This window comes from Amaranthus tricolor, chromosome 8 (assembly GCF_026212465.1).
Source record: "Amaranthus tricolor cultivar Red isolate AtriRed21 chromosome 8, ASM2621246v1, whole genome shotgun sequence".
NCBI classification, from domain to species: domain Eukaryota; kingdom Viridiplantae; phylum Streptophyta; class Magnoliopsida; order Caryophyllales; family Amaranthaceae; genus Amaranthus; species Amaranthus tricolor.
This window is the reverse complement of record NC_080054.1, coordinates 16,736,844-16,756,419: the sequence shown is the minus strand read 5'-3', so window position 1 is coordinate 16,756,419 and position 19,576 is coordinate 16,736,844. Positions and strand designations below refer to the sequence as shown.

The 19,576-nt window shown below is 34.2% G+C and overlaps 3 protein-coding genes across 5 annotated transcripts in view; all 3 read left to right on the top strand.

Annotated features, from left to right (window-relative positions):
- Nucleotides 1-76: 76 nt before the first annotated feature.
- LOC130820727 (histone-lysine N-methyltransferase ASHH1) lies at nucleotides 77-11,591 on the top strand. Of its 2 annotated transcripts, none has more exons than XM_057686220.1 (11): nucleotides 77-576; nucleotides 873-1,022; nucleotides 1,477-1,541; nucleotides 3,385-3,541; nucleotides 5,684-5,770; nucleotides 7,532-7,616; nucleotides 7,703-7,796; nucleotides 7,883-8,081; nucleotides 8,862-8,896; nucleotides 9,375-9,693; nucleotides 10,676-11,591. In XM_057686220.1, the coding sequence occupies exons 2-11, from the start codon at nucleotides 915-917 to the stop codon at nucleotides 10,943-10,945; spliced, it is 1,419 nt and encodes a 472-aa protein (XP_057542203.1). In that variant the 5' UTR covers nucleotides 77-576; nucleotides 873-914; the 3' UTR covers nucleotides 10,946-11,591. The 2 variants fall into 2 exon arrangements, with proteins under 2 accessions (XP_057542203.1, XP_057542202.1); XM_057686219.1 differs by having other exon boundaries at nucleotides 830-1,022.
- A 969-nt stretch (nucleotides 11,592-12,560) lies between these two features.
- Nucleotides 12,561-17,203, top strand: LOC130820735 (uncharacterized). 2 transcript variants are annotated; one of them, XM_057686234.1, is made up of 6 exons: nucleotides 12,561-12,809; nucleotides 13,174-13,569; nucleotides 14,523-14,918; nucleotides 15,157-15,705; nucleotides 15,871-16,002; nucleotides 16,818-17,203. In XM_057686234.1, exons 2-5 carry the CDS (start codon nucleotides 13,183-13,185, stop codon nucleotides 16,000-16,002), a joined length of 1,464 nt encoding a protein of 487 aa, XP_057542217.1. In that variant the 5' UTR covers nucleotides 12,561-12,809; nucleotides 13,174-13,182; the 3' UTR covers nucleotides 16,818-17,203. The 2 variants fall into 2 exon arrangements, with proteins under 2 accessions (XP_057542217.1, XP_057542216.1); XM_057686233.1 differs by having other exon boundaries at nucleotides 15,871-17,203.
- Nucleotides 17,204-17,758: 555 nt separating this feature from the next.
- The window catches only part of LOC130821598 (uncharacterized), a 4,564-nt gene continuing 2,746 nt past the window's right edge, over nucleotides 17,759-19,576 (top strand). The window contains exons 1-3 of the mRNA XM_057687387.1: nucleotides 17,759-17,881; nucleotides 18,430-18,750; nucleotides 18,928-19,576. The exon at nucleotides 18,928-19,576 is cut by the window's right edge and continues 494 nt beyond it. Coding sequence (XP_057543370.1) covers nucleotides 17,759-17,881; nucleotides 18,430-18,750; nucleotides 18,928-19,576 — 1,093 coding nt within the window. The remainder of the gene's footprint in view (nucleotides 17,882-18,429; nucleotides 18,751-18,927) is intronic.

Genomic DNA, 19,576 nt, shown 5'->3' with positions numbered 1-19,576 from the left:
AACTATCTACCTTGTTATTTTAATTTTATTTTGTTTATTGCATTTAATTTTTACCAATAAATTAGTTTTATGTATTCTACAAAATCACTATTCATCTTCTTCCTCAAACCCCTCATTTCCCAAACCTTTCATGGTTTAGCAAGAAATAGAAGCTAGAAGTCGACATTCCCTCATCCTCCCAAATCTCTTCTCTAATTCTTCCTGGAAATCGAATCCCAGCAACAACACCTTCTTCCTTTGATTTTTCGCAGCTTTCCCCAAAATTCATCTGAGAATTCGAGTATTGAACAGTAGCTTTCCTTTGTTTTCCTTCCCTTTTCTTTCTTTCATCTCGTTCCCTGGGTTAAGAAAGGCATCGACGGCCATTTTCTCCTGAAATCTGCATAACCATTATCATTGTGTTCTTCTACCTCCTCACCGGAGTCTTTGAATGGTACGGCAGCAACTGTCCGGCCTGTACCATTCGAACAACAACCTCATCTTCCAACTCCCTTGATTGTGCCGCCTGTAAAACCAGCAGTTTTAGTATTCGAAACAGGAAAGCGGAAAACAACAAGAAGATCTTGCTCTAATTTGGTAACTTTTACCTACTTAAATTCTTATGTAATTGATTAATTCTAAAGTTTTATGTGTACATTCTCCTTGCTCAATTATATCTTTATATCTATTTTATTGCATTTTTCTAACAAAGAGAATTAATAAAGGACCAATTTATTGATTTATGATTTATTGATTATAATTGTTTTAGCCATTTAATTGGACAAATTATTCAATGTTGGGTTAAGTTTGTTGGATCTTGTTGATGAAATTTATGAACATTGTAATGTAGAAATAAGTAGAATAAGATATATTCAACCATTTAAAATATCTAGTTGGAGCCTGTCAAAGAAGTACGTGGTAAAACTGCTTGAGCAATGATGGAGTCCGGGGAAGAAAGGCGACGGCTAAGCCACAACGAGCCTGTTACTACCGTCAAAGCTCATCCTTCTATTCGTTTCATTTTCCCGAGCAAAATTCCCAAGGTATGCATACTTCACTTTCTTGATTAATTCAAATTCATATTTTCATTTTTCTTTCGTAAACCCTAATTTGTATTGGACTAGTGATGAACATTCAATAAGAACTCGTAAAATTGATTAGATGCTTTTGTTTCGTTTGAGGGAAGGAAATGCCAGAATAAGGTATATTCTAATTGGCCTTCTGTAAATTTCAATTTGGTATCAGAAGTCATAACTTCTACATAAATTAAGGTTACTTCAATTGCTTGTTAAAGTCCTATTAATCAATTTTGTAGTTGTGCTTTTGTTTTTCAAGTCAATTATTTCCAGCATTGTTGTTTAGTGTTGATGTGGTCACGTTTATGGAGCAATTTTGTGCTTTTATCTTTAGGTTATCCATGGGTATAGACTTATAGGGTGTATTCAGTGAATTTGATTAGTCCCCTCTGTTAATGAATTTATTGTTTTTTGTCTGTAGGATGAACATTTTGACAAAGACATCAGATATATACACATCAATCAGAATGAATTTTCGTATAGGAAGTAAGATTTCCTGTTTACTCGTTCAATTTTTGCTTTTAACTAAACTTATTAGAATCAAATTGAACTTACTGTAACTGATATGGGAAAACCTAAACTCAGAACTGAAATGGAGTGAGTTTATAATACGTTGTGAGGATGAGACCCTTTACTTGTTTATTTCTCACGTTTGTGGGATTTTGATTGTGAAGTATGGTTTGTAAATGAGTTTTTGTTGCTATCATGGTTAAGAGATGATGCAAATTCATGCCCTTGTATATTTCCCTAGACCATAATATATGCTTTAACCGACATAAGTCACTGTCTTTTTACAACTTTACAATGTGGGTAACATAGATTTGGTAGATTTATTATCTATTAATCTTTACAATTCATATGATACAATACAGTGCTTTAATTTTTAAAACTTAATGAAAACTTGGATGAATGATCTAATATCAGAGCTTAGTTTGTATCTTATCTTATGAAGTAAAAAAATGTTAATAATGTCATAACTATTGTAGAGTGTCATTTAAGGGAAATAGGTCTTATCTAGATGGGCTGTCTTTTTTTTTCTCCTTGATCCTAAGATGAATTTTGTCGTGTCTTATTCAACTTTGGTGTTTTGATGAGTTTTATATGTTTAACATGGATTTTCATTATCGTGTTCCAGTAGCTTGAATGTGGATTTCATTTTTAATATTGGCAGTCAAGATATCAACTGTAACTAAACATGAACTTTTAGAGTAGATGGTATTGAAGTTATCTGATTTGTAAAAGTATTTTACATTTTGGGTCATACAATATAGAAAATCTATTCTTGTACAAGTTTCTATATAATGGTGGCTCCACAACAACAATATGAAAGCTTTAATCCTAAAAGATGTAGTTGACTCATGCCTTTGTAAGTGACTTCCCAACTTGACCACCTAACGCGCATGAAACTGAAAATCATAGAAATATGGAATGTTGTATGTAGCCACATTCTGCGCCTCTAAAATGTCCTTCCCAAGTCGCCTGAAACGTGACCCAAAATTGCTCAAAGTGTCATCTCGGTTTAGCATTCCCTTTTTAAAGGTATTATGGCCTCCAGTTACAAATAAAAGAAGAAAGAAGAGAGGAAATCAGGATATAGAATCTAAAAAACTAAAAAACCACTTTAAAACAAAATTTTAAAGCAAAAAAATCAATTTTATTTTTTTATTTTTAAATGTTTTTATCATACATATTTATCTTGTACCCAATTGTTCCCTAATCAAACAGGGTTGTGTTCCTTGTTCCGCCTCCATCTCCGTCCCCAGTGTCGAATCAAATGTTGTTTCAGATTACAAGGGTGAAAAGCATATGTGCTTGATCCAAGACAAACCAAGGTGCACACTGCACCCAACTATAGACTATGGTTATTGATCACACATTTTCAAATACTGGAAGTGTCAACCATTTGCTATATGGAGTGGAATAATTGACTTACATTAATGTAGATTTTAGCATCACATGACACATAAGCTTCTAAGTGAATACCTCAATTGACTTGTACATTTACCTGTCCCCTTTTTGAGTTGTTTTGTACTCTATTGCACTATTTTCATATTAGCTCTATAAAGTGCCATTTCAAGTCATGGTGTTAACTGTTAAGGACCACTAGTCTCGTACCCTTTGGTACTTGAAACCTTTCTTATTCTACGCTGCTAGCCTTTTTGCAAATAATGCCTTCTTAAGATTCTCATTCGATACATTAGTGGTAGATTTTATTGTTGCTTATCGCGTTGCCTTGTCACTTGTCATTGTTGTTATAGTTGGTTTGCGTATGTGTGCTGTTAGTCTTGTTATTTTGATTATCAATTTGACCAATAATGACATTTCCAAGGCACAAGAGACAGAAAGAAGAAGATATTGTCATTTGTGAATGCAAATACGATCCCGCTGATCCTGAGAGTGCCTGTGGTGATGGGTGCCTAAATGTATACACAAGTACGGAGTGTACTCCTGGTTACTGTCCTTGCAGGGAAGTTTGTAAGAATCAGGTAACTTGATGAGCTTCCCATCTTCATTTTAATTGTTTTTAGCATTTTCTGGTTATGGTATCTATTCACCTCCTCTTCAAATGGGGTTCTGATCCTGTGCAATACATTCTACTACTCATCATTTACAAAAGGGAGTTGGAGAAAACGATAAAGGAAAGAAAATAATCTGGCTCTTGAATTCTGAGTGTTTCTGAAATATGCTTGGTATTTCTTTATTTAAGAGCTAACTAATCCAATTCATGTGAACCTATACCCCATATTTTCTTTTTTCTTTCCTATCTTCAACTTTAGCATTGAGATGGTCATTACCAAGTTTTAGAAAGGGCCTTGGCTAGGAAGTTGTCTCCCTCTATTTCTTTCTAGTTATGACTGTCTTTCCACCTTTATATATTTCTGTTATGAATTTCGCGATCTGCGGGTGACATTCTTTTTTGGCATTTCTGGTTTTTAGAATTTTGACATTCTTTCTTGACAAATTTCTTTTGCTGTTTTTTTTTATTAACCTTACTGCTGGACATGCTTCCATGTAGTGCAACATAATAGTTGATCTTTTGTGAGTTACTTTGCTTGATGTGAATAATAGTTGGAATGATGCCTTTTACTGTTATGTAAAAAATCTTATCATTGTAGTCTTGCCAATGTTTTCTATCTGATGGGTAATTTTTTTATGAACTTTGACATTTGGACGATTAATAAGAAATTTAGCTCAAAAGGGGGAAAGAAAAGGATGATATCTGCATTGTAACTGAAAACTTATGTACTTTACTAAATTTGAGTTTTTTTTTTTTTTTTTGTGAAATATCATTTAGAACTTCGGAAGTTATTATGAATGCGAAATGTCACGTGTGAATCTTTCCCTAGTCTTAACATGTAGCCTGTTTGCTCACACCATAATGTAAATATGCGATAATAGTCGCAATTGCGGTAACACAACGGTGATGCAGTAAAAGAAGTGATGCAATTATCGTAACGCCAACAGATCGGTTAAGATATCCTTTGGTACGATCCAAAATGTGGGTTTTTACACCTTTACATTACAACGCGTATCTGTTTGTTTATTTTGAAATCCTTTGCAATGTGGTCGATGCAATGCTCTACTAACCTTGTTTTTACTCTATGGCTCACATTCGTGTCGTAAGCTAAGCCAAGCCTTCCCAAGTTTGCTTATTAGGCCCTACGTGTTGGATACTTGATGTGGGTTGTAATGTAAAGCTAGTAGATTAACAAAGAGAGCTTGTAAAGTATATAAGAAGAGTGCTTTGATTGCTTATGAGAATGTTTTATTAGGCTTGTGTATTATTTATATATGGCGTACCCCTTAAAGGTATTAAAACTATACTTAAGTGCTCTAGGAAATTTTATTCCTAACACCTCCTTAACTAGTGGCTGGAGTTAAGCCACATGTTTCTAATCTAGAAAGTTCTATACAAATCTAGAACTATGTACAACATTCTAGGGATATGCTTTCTAGGATGCTCTAGAGACTTCTGCATTGTCTAGTACATACAAGACTATACTTCAATGTTTAAGGTCCTCCTAGAACATCATAGACCCAATTAGTTTTTACATGATACTACTAAAGTCTTTGACTCTACTACAACATTTTACACAAAACTATTAAGTTCCCAGAATGTTTTAGTCTAGAACATTCTAGATACATTTAGACATTTTCGTAGCATTCTAGTGTTTTTTAGAATTTATTAAACTATTAGGCTCAAATGCTTCCACTTATTAAGGGTTTGTAATATAAAATCTTTGTCATTACTGGGATAAGACTACATTTTTCTTGACCCTGTGCCTAGTTTATGTCTATGAGGCCAATAATTCATAGTTCTTAGGTTTTGCATTATAATAGGCTATATTAAATTGACTCATCAAATTATGTGCATTAATTATTTATGTGAAATTGTAGATGATGTTTGCTATCAAGGTCAATCGAAAACAATCTCTTTGTTATCATTAACAAGAGTAAGGCTGCGTATATCCGACCCTTGATAGGGATGGGGCGAGAGTCATTTAATGTCATTGGCATAATGAAATGTTGGTGTCGGATATTTTTGGCTTCATTTGTTCCGTCGTTATTATTATTGTATAACTAAATCAAAATTTTCTTTCAATTCTTGATATACATGTGCTTTACAGAAATTTCAAAAATGTGAATATGCGAAAACCAAGTTATTCAAAACCAGTGGTCGTGGATGGGGTCTTCTAGCAGATGAGGAAATAAAGGTAAATAATTAGATGATAATTTCTTATCTTATGCTTTGTGTTAGCAAGGTGCGTGCTTTAGTTGCCAATATATTTTATGGGGTTTCTAGATGACCTTTTGTGCAAAAGTCTTGAAGGATTTATTTCTATGAATGACTTCATTCTATAAATTTGTAACACATTGGGTTTGTCATGGCTTTGAATGATTCAAAAGAGCATAAAAGTAACCAAAAAAGAAATGGTATTCAACGTATTAAATAAAAATAGGTAGTTAAAGCTATTCAAGAAGCTTGTTCTTAAGAGTGCAAAACTCATTACAATAACTTTGAGATTATTCCCTCCATTCTCTCCTCTATAGGCTAATTGAAATTGCACTAGTAGCTCTACTAAAACAATATTCCCTTTCATAGTTTCTAAAATTGTCTAGCATTTCTAATATCCACCTCAGCATGTCTATTGTGTTGTGATATTCCTCTTTTCCATGTGCCTTAGCAATTTGACTTGAGTTCTGATCAAATTTGACTTGATTCAAGAGATAACTGCATAGTTTATCGTTCAATGTTGATCTATGTTGAAAATTCCGATTTGATAATGGAAAAATGTTGCAACATATGTTTTTGAAAAAGAAAATTTTTATTAATAAAGAAATAAAGTCATACATCAATGGGATGAGGAATTCCAAAAACAAATAAAATAACTACGATATTACATTCCAATTATTTCTATTTAATTAATTTAGGGAGCAATGATGAAATAATCCGTGCGCCTTTGCCCAAAGTGACGCCAAAAAACCACCTTTTCCCATAACACCTTCAAATGTTGAAACCATCAAATTTCTACTATTACTCTCTAAGCATATACACCATAGAATGGCAAACAAATCACCTACATCTTGTTAAGATCACTATTCCCCATCGGTACCACAACGGTTAATCAAAAGAAAGTCTATTCCTTCTCAAAGCAACTTATTCTTTGCTGATAATCTTGAACAACCTTTGCCGTTATTCTCTTGTTATCTTGCAATGAAGGAATAAATGAACATTATCTTCTCCATTCTCAAAACATAAAATATACCAATGAAGATTTAATGTGTTATAACTTATAAGGTCTCCTTAATTGAAGCTTCTCCATTATGTTTTAACCTCCCTTTGGCAACTCACCACACAAAGATCTTTCTAGGAACCTTAGCTTTTTAAGTATACTTAGCCAATGAAAAAGATCCATGGGGATGAAGAACAAGTTTGCATAAAAATTAGCGTAAGAGAAGGATTTTGATGAATCACATATCAATCCAAATTTTCAAATTTGATCCAGAGGAGGGCCTAAAATTCTGAAGGATATCTTATAGCTCAACCACCAACTTCTTCTCTAATGGATCATACTTGAAAATTAAACTCTAGGCAACCTGACTGTTATCCCCATCCCAGGAATAAAAATCCATATACTTGATGAAATGTCCTATTTGTTTGTTAGCACTATTAATGAAAAGTTGATATTAATATAATTTACATCGACATGAATTTAACAAGATCCCACTAGATTATGTTTCAACTTATAAATTTGGAATAATATACAAACTAAGAGTGATTGGTGAATATTGCCCCTAACCAACAATCCTTCCAAAATTTAAAATATAATCTAGGGAAAAGTTCTTTGAAAAATGTGGCATGTTTTACTTTGGTTTTTATTTTTTTAATTATAATGTTAATGAAGTGCCATAAGAATGTCATGTTTCATTTTCCATATCTTTTTGCCACCTTTTGACTTCCATTCGATCTTTAGGCTGGACAGTTCATTATTGAATATTGTGGTGAAGTTATCTCTTGGAAAGAAGCTAAGAGAAGAGCTCAAGCTTATGAAACCCAAGGTAGGTTCGTTATCCAAGGTATATCTTGAACAGCTACTGTTGTTGATCGAATGTGGCTTATTAATCTGAAAACTGCCTGCTTCAAGGTCTTAAGGATGCTTTTATAATATCTCTCAATGCCTATGAATCAATTGATGCAACTAGGAAGGGAAGCTTGGCCAGGTTCATTAATCATTCATGGTAAGACTTCGACAGATACTTTTGTAACTTGTGCTTTCCACTTGCTCCTCTGACTATTTTGCTCTTGTTTTATTTTGAATTTGCAGTAATCCTAATTGTGAGACAAGAAAATGGACAGTATTAGGAGAGATACGGGTTGGTATATTTGCAAAGCAAGATATTTCTGCTGGGACAGAATTGGCCTATGATTACAACTTTGAATGGTATGGGGGTGCAAAGGTTCGGTGTCTCTGCGGTGCTTCTAGTTGTTCTGGATTTCTTGGGGCAAAATCACGTGGTTTCCAGGTAATTTAAGTAATTGTTATCGATTAAGATTGAAAGTTTGAGTAATATTGCCTAAATGCCATGGTATAATGCACAAGTTAATATTGAGTATTATCTTCAAATTACTTAATTTCATTTGAGAGAATCCCCTGGTTTCGACTTTGTCGGTACTCGGAAGTATGAAGTTTTAGACTCTAATGTCTTGAAGGTTTACATTGACTTGTACGGAAATAGGAAGTATGAGTTTTTTCTGTGTTGCATTGGTCAATTGAATAAAAGGAGATTTGTCTGCATTTAGCTCACGCAGATAGAACAGTAGGTTAACCAAAGTGGAATTTGAAGAGTTGCAAATAATATTGGACTTGACATCAAGTTTATCATTGAGAGGAAGTCTTTGATGAGGGGGAGTGATAACATCAATGCTGCACCTCACATTTATGTAGCAATATCAAATTATAAGTAGTACATATGCATCAAATTTTTGTACACAATTTTTTCAGAGTAACTTGTGTGTCATGTAGTTTATTTTCATAGATATAAATATCAAGACGTTTGTCATTGTTAAATGCAACAAATACAGACAGGAGATGTAATTTTTCATTGATATATGGATTTTTGTTAATGTACTTCCATTGCGAATTTGTTGTAATCAAAACTCAACAAAAAGGTGTAGTTTAGCATTGTAGACCATCACAAATTTTGTATGGGTTTCACCTATGTGTGGAATTCAGCTTTTCATATATAGCTGTGCTTGCACGTTTTGGAATTTTCTCTTTACACAATCTCCTCTTGATTGCACAGGAAGACACGTATCTGTGGGAAGATGATGATGACAGGTAATATCTAATTGCATGTACTAGTAAGACGTCAAATATGAAACTTCTAACTTTCCTTTTCTAGTTTTATTTGCAATTTATACCTAATCCAATATGCTCATGTTTTTTCAAGGTGTTCTTCAGTGATCTGTGTCATGTTTCCTTTTCTTGGTTGTACTTTTTACCCTTTTCATGAGCTACGCCTTTCTTTCCTTCTATTTTCTAGATTAGGAACCAACATGTGACTTTATGTACACACGAACATACACTACAGTACTAAACAAATTTCAACCAAAAATGAATTTTAGCTTTGATTTCTGGATTTTCGAACTTGAATTGGTATTCATTTGATCCAGTGTCTTTTCTCTGTCCTCAGATCCACCTTTTTTTCACTGAATTTTTCTAAGTAGTTTGTGTTGTGCTTCTTCCTTTTCGCTTTTCTTTTTAATTGACTGTGTGACTTCTTGTATTTAGACATTAACCTATCTTTAATTTACAGATATTCTGTAGAGAAAATACCTCTCTATGATTCTGCTGAAGATGAGCTTTCGCAGCAAACAGCTACAAGCGCTGACTTCACTTATGATGAGAAGGATATGATGGAGGTTGATCATAAGATCAATTCTACTCGGATGAATGTTGATTCACTTGTTTCTGTTCCAGCTAATGGTGTTTCTTCTTCTATTAGACCTAAGAAAAAGTTAAAACGTTTGCCCAAGGGAAAGTCAAAAAATCTCGAACAAAGGGAATTAAATGCTAAATATGTTGTATCACTCTTAGAAGCAAAAGAAGCACAACAAGAGATTCTGACATATGAGGTACAAACTGGAATTCTAAATTCTGATTGGTGTGACCATAATTCCATATTTGATTTTCTATTTGTTGCATCTGCCTATGGCTTATTAATGTTGTATGGCTAAAGATTTAACATGATCTTTGTCCCATTAAGGTTTCTTATCATATCTGTGTAACATGTTTGGTGAAGTACAAACAACATTTGCTGTAGTTCCTAGGTTTGAATAAATCATATGTGAAATACTTCAACAAGTTATTTATTATAATTTTTGAAAAAAAATATTCCCCTAAACAGTATATTTGCTGATGTTACTTTTATATCTGATACATTATACTGCCTCCATCATCCCCATCAAAAAGAGGCTTTTGTAGGGCAATCCCGAGTATTTCTCTGTTTATCTAAATTTGGTTGAGGTTAAATGTCAAGGTTATACTCATCTTTGCCTTCCTATGGGCCATGGAAAATTCCTAACCATGATGATAATAATAAAATTAGTTTCAGAGTTCCTTAATGGCTTTATCAATAGCCTCGAACATGAATGAGCTTTTGGATGAGAAAATATATTCCCTTGTGCAGCAACCCCAATGAGTCTCTTAGCCTAAGACATGTCAAAAGAATCATAGGGGAGGGGGAGATTTGGTGATTCAGCATTGCATTTTACCCCATTTGTTATCACTGACTCTAATATAGTTTTATATTCTTTTTTTTTTCTTGTGTACAATTTGTTTTGCATCAAGTAGTCAGTAAAGTATCAAAGAGGAGGTGCTTCTAAATTGTCATTGAGAATCACCAGAGTACAGAAACCACTTGGCTTATCTTTGCCCTATTTAATGGGAATGAATTTTACCATCTCTAGAAGTTAACAAAAAGTTTCATATGTGCTTTTCAGTTGAACTACATTTCCATATTATTGAAAATGAAACGCTTCTATTATTAGCCAATAAAAATTCTAACCTATGGGTGAATTTTTTTTTTGGGTCTCACGGTTTATTTATGTTGTGTAGGAAATCAAAAACGATGCTAGCTCTAACCTCGAAACCTTATACAATGAGATTCGACCGACTATAGAAGAACACGAAAGAGACACCCAAGACAGTGTACCAACAAGTGTAGCAGAGAAATGGATAGATGCTAGCTGCGCGAAATTGAAATCTGAATTTGATTTGTATTTCTCAATCATTAAGAATGTGGTGTGCACTCCAAAGAAGTCATTTGACATCAAACAACCAGGTAACAATCTGGAGAATGGGGTTATGCTATTGACTAATCAATGATAGTAAAGAGGAAATAGAGGATTTGTATGATGGAGATTGTGTAGGGAAGGGAATAGGAACAGGTTTGCCAACTATTTTAGACTTGTAGAGTTGTTGGCAGCCCAATTCATGTGAAATTTAAGATTAGATGTTAGAGAAATGTATTTTTTGTTGTTTAGACGAGTTTTTGTTTCTCGTATACAACCATACAACGAGATGAATATGAGTTGTCTGGGTTCCTATCGACGAAGATATAGTCTCTAAGGTACTTGGAATCATATGGATTATTCTTCCCACTAAATGAAATTATTATTAACCTCTTCCACTTAACAAATCTGGTGCAAGAATCATCATCATATTCAGTGTATTCCACTCATAGAAAACCATGGTCAAGGTCTGAGGAGGGAAAACAAACGGCATCTCATACCCATAGAGGAGAATGCGGTCAAAGAGTCTTTTGACTTGAAAGTATTTTTAAAGAGAGAGAAATCTGCAACTATTCAGAAGCCTGCAACTTACAACTCACGTTGACCATTAATTAAATAACTAAAAATACACAATAAATAGAAATACGTATAAATAACTAAAAACAAAGATAAAAGTAAAGAGGTAAAGATCGATAATTAAAAGCAATGAATAATAACAAACAGTGGGTAAGAGATTAGTGCTTTAAGATGTGGATAAGGCGTCACCAACTACCCCTATTATCCCTGCAGGAATACGTAATGTAAATGATATTTTGACTTGTATCATAGGCATGAAGATAATAGATTGAACTAGGGTTCAAAGTTAGATCTAGACATGTAGTTTTATTCAAATTGTTATTGTTGTGATTAGTTCTAGTTGGAAATGCTTAGCTCTAGCTGCTTTGATGCCATGAGAAGGGGAAGAAGGATGGAATCGAAAGGGAAAATTGTAGCATGGAGGGAAGATGAAAAGCATGCAAACATGAAAGACATTTGCTCCTTTTTATTATGCTTATTCAAGACAAATCTACATACATGTTATAATATGGAAAATGATATATACGCATATAAGAAATAATCTTGTATTTTTTTTTATGTTTTTTAATATTATTTTTGCTTTAGAAACATAAATATTTAATCATACTTTATTATTTTTTCTATTTATTTTTTCTTGAAATGTTAAAACAATTATACAAACTATTAATTGTTTTTCAATTTCTAGATTAGATTCTCTTTAAAAGTTAAAATTATTGATGATAAATAGAATTTGTTAATTTATATATATACAATCCTAGGAATTGTAAATATCACCTATTAATATTTATATCAAACTTTTAGGGATGGTATTGGACCCGACCCAATATAAATAAGTGAATCCAAATTCATTTTGAGGGTCTGAATCTCAAAATTTTACGAGCTGAATAGTTCAACTAATATAATTATGAGCTATTTTTGTGACAAATCGTTTTTCGGTGAGACGACCTTAAACATGGAGTTTAAATTCTCATAATATGTACGAAATAGACTATTTAATATATGTATAGGGGCATAGGGCACGTAAAATTGTTTCACGGAAAAACAATATCTTACAAAAGTAGCTCAAATTTTAAACCCATATAATACGGGTCAAGCCAAAATCCATTTGTAATTGAAAATACCGGGTTCAGATTGTTTTTGAGATTCGGATCTGGAAATTCGTTATTTTGATAACTAAAAAACTTTAAAATCAAAAACCCTACTTGGTTGCTCTTCAATCCTGACTCTAAAAACCTATTCGCCTCTTCCCGTCGGCCCGTCGCTCTCTACCCTTTGACATCCGTCCCTCACCGGTCTCTTTTCCGTCATTCGACAGTCTCGGTCGTTCTTGAGTACGATAACTGCCATATCTTCCTCACCACCGGCCACTGCCTTTTCCCCAGGTATGTAAATTCAAAGAGTTTAAATTTATCTGTATTTAAATTATATATATAATTTTTTAATTGGGTGTTGAATTCATCATTTATGGCTTCTTGTAAATTTTGTTAATTTATCACTTTTTAGATGTTTTTATTTATCTTTAATTTAATTTTTTTATTGTTTGCCGTTGGCAGAAGGTTTAGGTTTATCAATGTTGATTATAAATTCATTGATGTTATTTTTGACCGGAAAAGCTGTTAGTGTGAAGATGATGTTCATATGATTTCTACTTGATTAATGTGACATGTATACTGCTGTGTTCCCCTTTTTTTGGGTGTTCTTAATTTTAGTATTGTATTAATTTGCGTTTTGTTGGACTGTTGATAGTTTTAACAAATGGGGAAGAAGAAGTTTATAGACAAGAAAAATTCGGTAACATTCCAGCTTCTTGCACGGGACACTTCTGATCCTGTGTACAATGAAGATCCAGAAAATGATAGGGTATTTGTTCGTGTTGATAATAATCCGGTTTCGATTAATGGGTTAGATGAGGACCTTGATGATTCAATTTATGCTGATGCTCCTGAAGATGGAGTTTATGAGGATTATAGTGGCTCAACACCTTTGCCTGATAAAGTTAGAAGAGAGATATTGGAGCTTGGATTCCCAGATGATGGTTATAATTACCTAACTCATTTGAGGGAGATTCGGAATACTGGTGGCGGTTCAGCGTATTTCCATAATCCTAAGGCTGATCTTCAACAGCTTACTCATGATATTAAGGTCATACTTCTTTTTTGTTGTCTCCTTAATTATATGCTTTGCACAATGCGTTAGTTATGAAGATATATAGCTATGTGTATGACTGTTCTCGAATATTTGGGGAAAATCTACTTCTTTTGAACTTGTAATGGACTAATGGTTTGTGATTGAATTTCTTTTGATGATGCTAGTGGAATTGTAGGAATGAGTGATTGGGAGAGTGTGTTTTCATTTAGCTAGTATAATCGGTTATGTTGGGAAATTGGTTCAGATGGTCGTATTCTTAATAATGCAGCATTAGAATACTTGACAATTATTTATGGATGAATTGAAATTCTTTTTACTCTCAACTGTTAGCCAGGAAATTTTTGTTCTAGTTAATAATCTGGTCTTGTAAACTTGCACTAAAGTAGACATATTAGAATATTAATGTGTTATCCAGGAATTCAGTATTTCATTCGTTCTATTACTGAATTTGCTAGTTTCTTTTTGGAACATGGACCAACGCATGCTCACATTCTAATCTAGATATTTTATCTCTCCATTATCCCATTTTCACATTTGTATTTTGTCCTATCCCATTTACCCCATTCACCGCCATAATGGAGTGGTGATGCTCGTTTGGAGAAACTCCTTAACGGATAGTTTGGTTTTTGGTAACAAATGATGGTAGTGAGATTGAGTTTTAGTTTGCAAAATAATATTTATTGTCATTGTAGCTCTCATCCTCACACATGTTTTTTTTTCATGATTTTCCATTATCACCTATGATAATGAATGATAAATGCATTTTGTGGAGAAAAACAATAATTAGAATAGGAGAAGTTTGATTATAAACTCTGTCAAGTATTTTTTGGCTATATTATATTGCATCTTCATTATCATTTTCATAATTTGATACGAATAACCAAATGTACCAAACGTACCGTTAGTGGAGGAGTACTAATTTTGGTGGGGATTTCTATAAATCTCAGGCATATGATGCTTCCAGGGTGAGGGTGCGTGAAGTTGGTGAAGATACAAATCCTGAAACACTGTACAATGTTGCAGAGTCCACTGTGAATGTGAGAGTGCATAAAGCTTTAGATCCTGAAATTGCCCAAATACTTGAAGAAAGTAATTCAGAGTTTGGTTCAGATGTTGAAAACTTGGAGGAGGATTTTGTTCTTCTGGCAAATTGTGCGGGTGAAATGGGAGACGTAGATGAAGACAAAAGTATATCTTCGGTCGAGAATACCCAGAAAGAGGTGCCAAATGAATATGATGCTGTTGACTCACATCAAGTAATGAGCAATTCCATGGTGGAGATGGTCGGAAGTGTTGATGAAAAGTCAAGATGTCAACGTCTGTTGGACGAACAGTTTGATATGGTAAGGTTTTCTCTGTAGAGCTTCTGCTATATTAGTATGACTTTCTCAGGTATGTGACTATACTTAGTCATAGTACAAGTGTGTTGAGTTCTCATTATTTTACAAAGCTTTCTGATGAATCCTCAAAAAGGTTTCGCAGAGAATTTGTATCATGTGAGACCTAAGCCAGACTATAAATAGCTAATATCAACATCCTTCATTTCAATAAATAATCAACATCCTTGTGTATTCATGGCAGCTTGAGCGTCAAGAGTATGGGTCAGATAGCGATGAATTTGATGATTATGTAGCTGAAGAAGATGTGATGTCGCTTGCAGAAAAACTCAATATTGCTTTAAAGGGTCATGATAAAGATGATTTAGAGCTTGATGGAAACTACAAAGCTCCAGCTGAAATACTTCGCCGTTGTGTGGAATATGCAGAGAAATATGAGGAAGAGGATGGTGTTGATAAAGAAGTGGTGATTGTGGAAGAAAGTAGCGATGAGTCAGAAATTTGGGACTGTGAGACCATTGTATCTACATACTCGAATCTCGACAATCACCCAGGAAGAATTGGAGCTCCAGGAACATCTAGAAAGAAGAGATTGGCCGAGACAATCTCAGGGGCTCTGAAAAACAGTAGTGACAACATCATATCTCTTGGAGGAAGGGAGAGGCTTCCTATGGATTATTTGCCAAATGGAAAGAAGGTACCTAAAGAGAAGGTGAAAGCAATAGCCAAAATCGAACAGCCAGAAAGAAAATCACATGGTCAGGAGTCTAAGGAAGAGAAAAAAGAACGGAAGGTATTCTCCTTTTTGTGGAAGAATCATTTAATAGTTTAATATCACTGAACCTAGGTTGAGGATTCTATTCATACAGTTATTTGAATATCGTTGTATCATGATGCATGCTAAGAAAAAGAGTCAAGTTTCCAATTAGAGGACTAAACAAATTATGTTTATAAACAGGCTGCTGTAAAGGAGGAAAGGCGAGAAGCCAGACGTCTGAAGAAAGAAATGAAGGAGATCTATCGCAATGAAGCTAAACGTGCTCAGAAAGTGGCTGCTGTTTCCGGCCCATCATCATTCCATATCATATAGGTCTGTTCTGCCATTTTTTGTCAGGATTACCTTTCTTCATCTTCTACTACTGCAATCAACTTGATTTTCAAGGTTATTAACAAAAGAGTTTACATTAAGTCAAAAACATGTTCTTCTGAGTTCTGATAGGTTGATTATTTTCATTTTAAAAGTTGATAATACTTTGTCTTGAAATAAGTTGTTTAAGAATCATACCCTTTTTCTAATTAAAAGATTTAGTGATAGGATGGAGATGATACATGACATCTGGGTGAAATCATTTGAACTTTTTAATAAGAGGAAATTAGACGTTGTTGCTACTCTTATTATTTCGGGATTAGAGGAGTGTAATTTGGAGCAATATGTAGATCTGTTGTCCTCTTATCCTAAATCATTAAGAATTACCCACCTTTATTCTTCTGGTTGTATTGATTCATTGAGTGGTGTTGTCGTTCAAGCTATGGTTCGTTTTGTTCCACTCTACTGTATAAACTTCTACTGCAGCAGGATAAGTATTTTCCTGAAATGTTAATTGATTGAATTATGTTAAATTACAGACTTGATTCTTGAATGTCTTTGTTGAGCGATAAATCAACCTTTATGGAAATCTGAATCAAGTCCGTGTAATTATGTACCAATTTTAAATGTTGCATTGATGCTTGCAGATCATTGCTATCATAATGTGATGTTTCACTTCATTCATCTATGCCACTTTATGAATCGTATCTTATATTCTATAATTTTGATACAACTCTTTACATTCTACTGATTGCTACAACAATTAAAACCCTAATAGTAAGTGATTATCTAATACTAGGCGTAATGACGTTCTTCAGGTAAGATTGACATCCTCAATCAAATTTTTAAGACCTGCAGTGCCTTTACTACCTCATGTATTTAGATGAGCGCATAGAAGCTGTGATATACACTTACCCTCCTGGTGATAAGTGTTGGAGTTGCGAACTAATATCTCAAATTTTGTTAGTTTGTATTGTAATTTTCTTTCTTACACTACTAGTACTTATAGATCTTATGTTTTCCTCATTCTGAGCAAGAAATGTGAACCATCTTTCAGCCGACGTGCTTAAGCTGAAATCAGCACAAAATAGTTCAGGAAGTTGCTGATTACTTGAATCAAAACTCTATGCTTGTGTTTTTGTGAAACAATTATATTGCTGTAGAACTGAAAACTCTTATGTATATTATATACTCACTTACATAACATATGAACCTACTGAAAATTCTAGAAATTGATCATGAAGGTTTAGTTGGCTACTTCATCATGTGGAATTGGACCAGCATGTCCGTTATAGTAAGGAACTGGATTCCAATACCCATAATCATCTTCCCTCACTAAGTTTTCCGGTTGAGTTTGGTGTTGATGCTGGATATACACTTCTCCTTTTGCTGATGGAAGAACTGGCAATAAGGTCAACCTTGTATTTGAGCTTGAGTAACCCTGAGATGACGGTGAGACCAGCTTGAACAAGGTTGATGCGATGAAAGGCAGCGGGAGTGCCTTGGGTATCGGTAAAATAGTCATCATATGCACGATGATAATTACATGTATTACACGCGAGATCAGCATCTGCCACCTAAATGCTTTTTCTGATGATAAATAAGGTGATGGGTGATTTTATTAGGTGTATTTTTTGTAATGTCGTTTGCATGGTTGAACTGATATATGAAGTGGTTTTATGATGGGATACCCATGGTTCTTGCATGTGTTATGATGGCAAGAAATAAGGAAACACACTTCCATTGTGGTTGAAGGATAATGTCCACTAACTCTCAACTTCCCAACAATAATCTCACAAAAAAGGCCAAAGAACCAAAGCCCCTGAATCTCCCACAAGCTCAATCCATTGTCTACTATTACGTATACATCCTACACCATGGTGTATGGTGTCCGTTAAAGTGACCTTGTATTACTTCTTGGCTCGAGTAATGAAACCCTCGTGGTATTCGAGAACTATATTTGGTATGGAAGGGTTAGGGCTGGTGGCTACAAGGAAAATGTTTGATGGAGTGTGAAAGAGTAAGAAGAAAGAATAGAAGTCATGTATGGGAATTGTCTCCATGAGAAATTTGATCAAACGATTGTTATTTTTTAATGTTCGTTAGGATCAATCATGGTTGTGTGCGTTGATGGTGGTTGCACTTTGCACCTATGGTGGTGGTTGTTGGTGTTGTGGAGGGAGCATATAGAAGAAACAAGTGACAATAGTGGTTGATTATAAGAGAGGAGAAATAAGTAGCAATGGTGGTGATTTTTAATTTGTTGTTGATTATTCTCTTATGAACTGATTTTTGGTAAGTGAGATTATTGCATTGGAATTATAAAATTTGATGTGGGTTTATAAACTGATTTTTGCATTGGAATTATGAGATTATTGCATTTGGTAAGTGAGATTATTGAATTATGAGTCATATTTTTAATTTAATTAGGAAATGTCAAGTAATTCAAGTTCACCTTGTTCGAAAAAGTCAAAAGTAAAGGGAAGACAACCCGATCTTCGTGAATTATTGTTTAAAAGAATGAAATCCCAACAAACATCTAACGAAGGCAATGAATCTTCTCCTTTAAGTTCCCCTCTAAGTCCTCCTTTAAGTTCCCCTCCAAGTGAAGATGTTAATATGGAAGTAGGTGGTTCAAGTAGTTGTGATGAACCATTGGATGATGAATGGGTGTATGATGTTGAACTTCTTCCTCATGACCCGGGATTGAGGAAAAACATAATGGATTATCCCCCTAATGAAAGAAATCCGGTTAGGAGAGCATATATTCTCAAAAAACCTTGCCAACCAAAAACACATGATTTCCCTCAAAGAGATATCTCCGGTAGGTTACGCCGTTTTAGTTTGAATTGGTTCAAAAATTGGGATTGGCTTGAATATAGTGTTGAAATGGATGCCGCATTTTGTTTTGTTTGTTATTTGTTCAAGAGGGATGTTGAAATTAACAAGGGGGGTGATGCATTTGTTGTCGGAGGGTTTAGAGCGTGGAGTAAACCTGATAGGCTTGAGAAGCATGTTGGAGGAATTAAAAGTGCTCATAATATTGCTTATGAGAAATATGTGAATCTAAGAGATGCAAAGAAGACATCAATTGAATTTGTATTTGATAATGCGAGTGAGGTTCAAATGAACGAATATCATATTCGTTTGAATGCATCCTTAACTTGTTTGAGATTTCTTTTGGGCCAAGGTTTGGCATTCCGGGGACATGATGAAAGTGAGGAGTCATATAGTAGAGGTAACTTTTTTGAGCTTTTGAAGTGGTTGGGGGGGAAGCTTGAGGAAATAGGAAAATATACTTTCCAAAATGCACCCAAAAATTGTCAATTAACATCTCCCAAAATTCAAAAAGACATTATCACTTGTTGTGCAAAAGAGACTACTAAGCGCATAATAGAAGAGGTTGGTGATGGTTACTTTTCTATTTTGGCCGATGAATCAAGTGATGTGTCTCAAAAAGAACAACTAGCTCTTGTTTTGCGGTTTGTTAATAGAGAAAATGGATCGGTAGTGGAACGCTTTTTAGGCATTCTACATGTGGGTGATACTACCGCTTTGTCTCTTAAAAATGCCATTA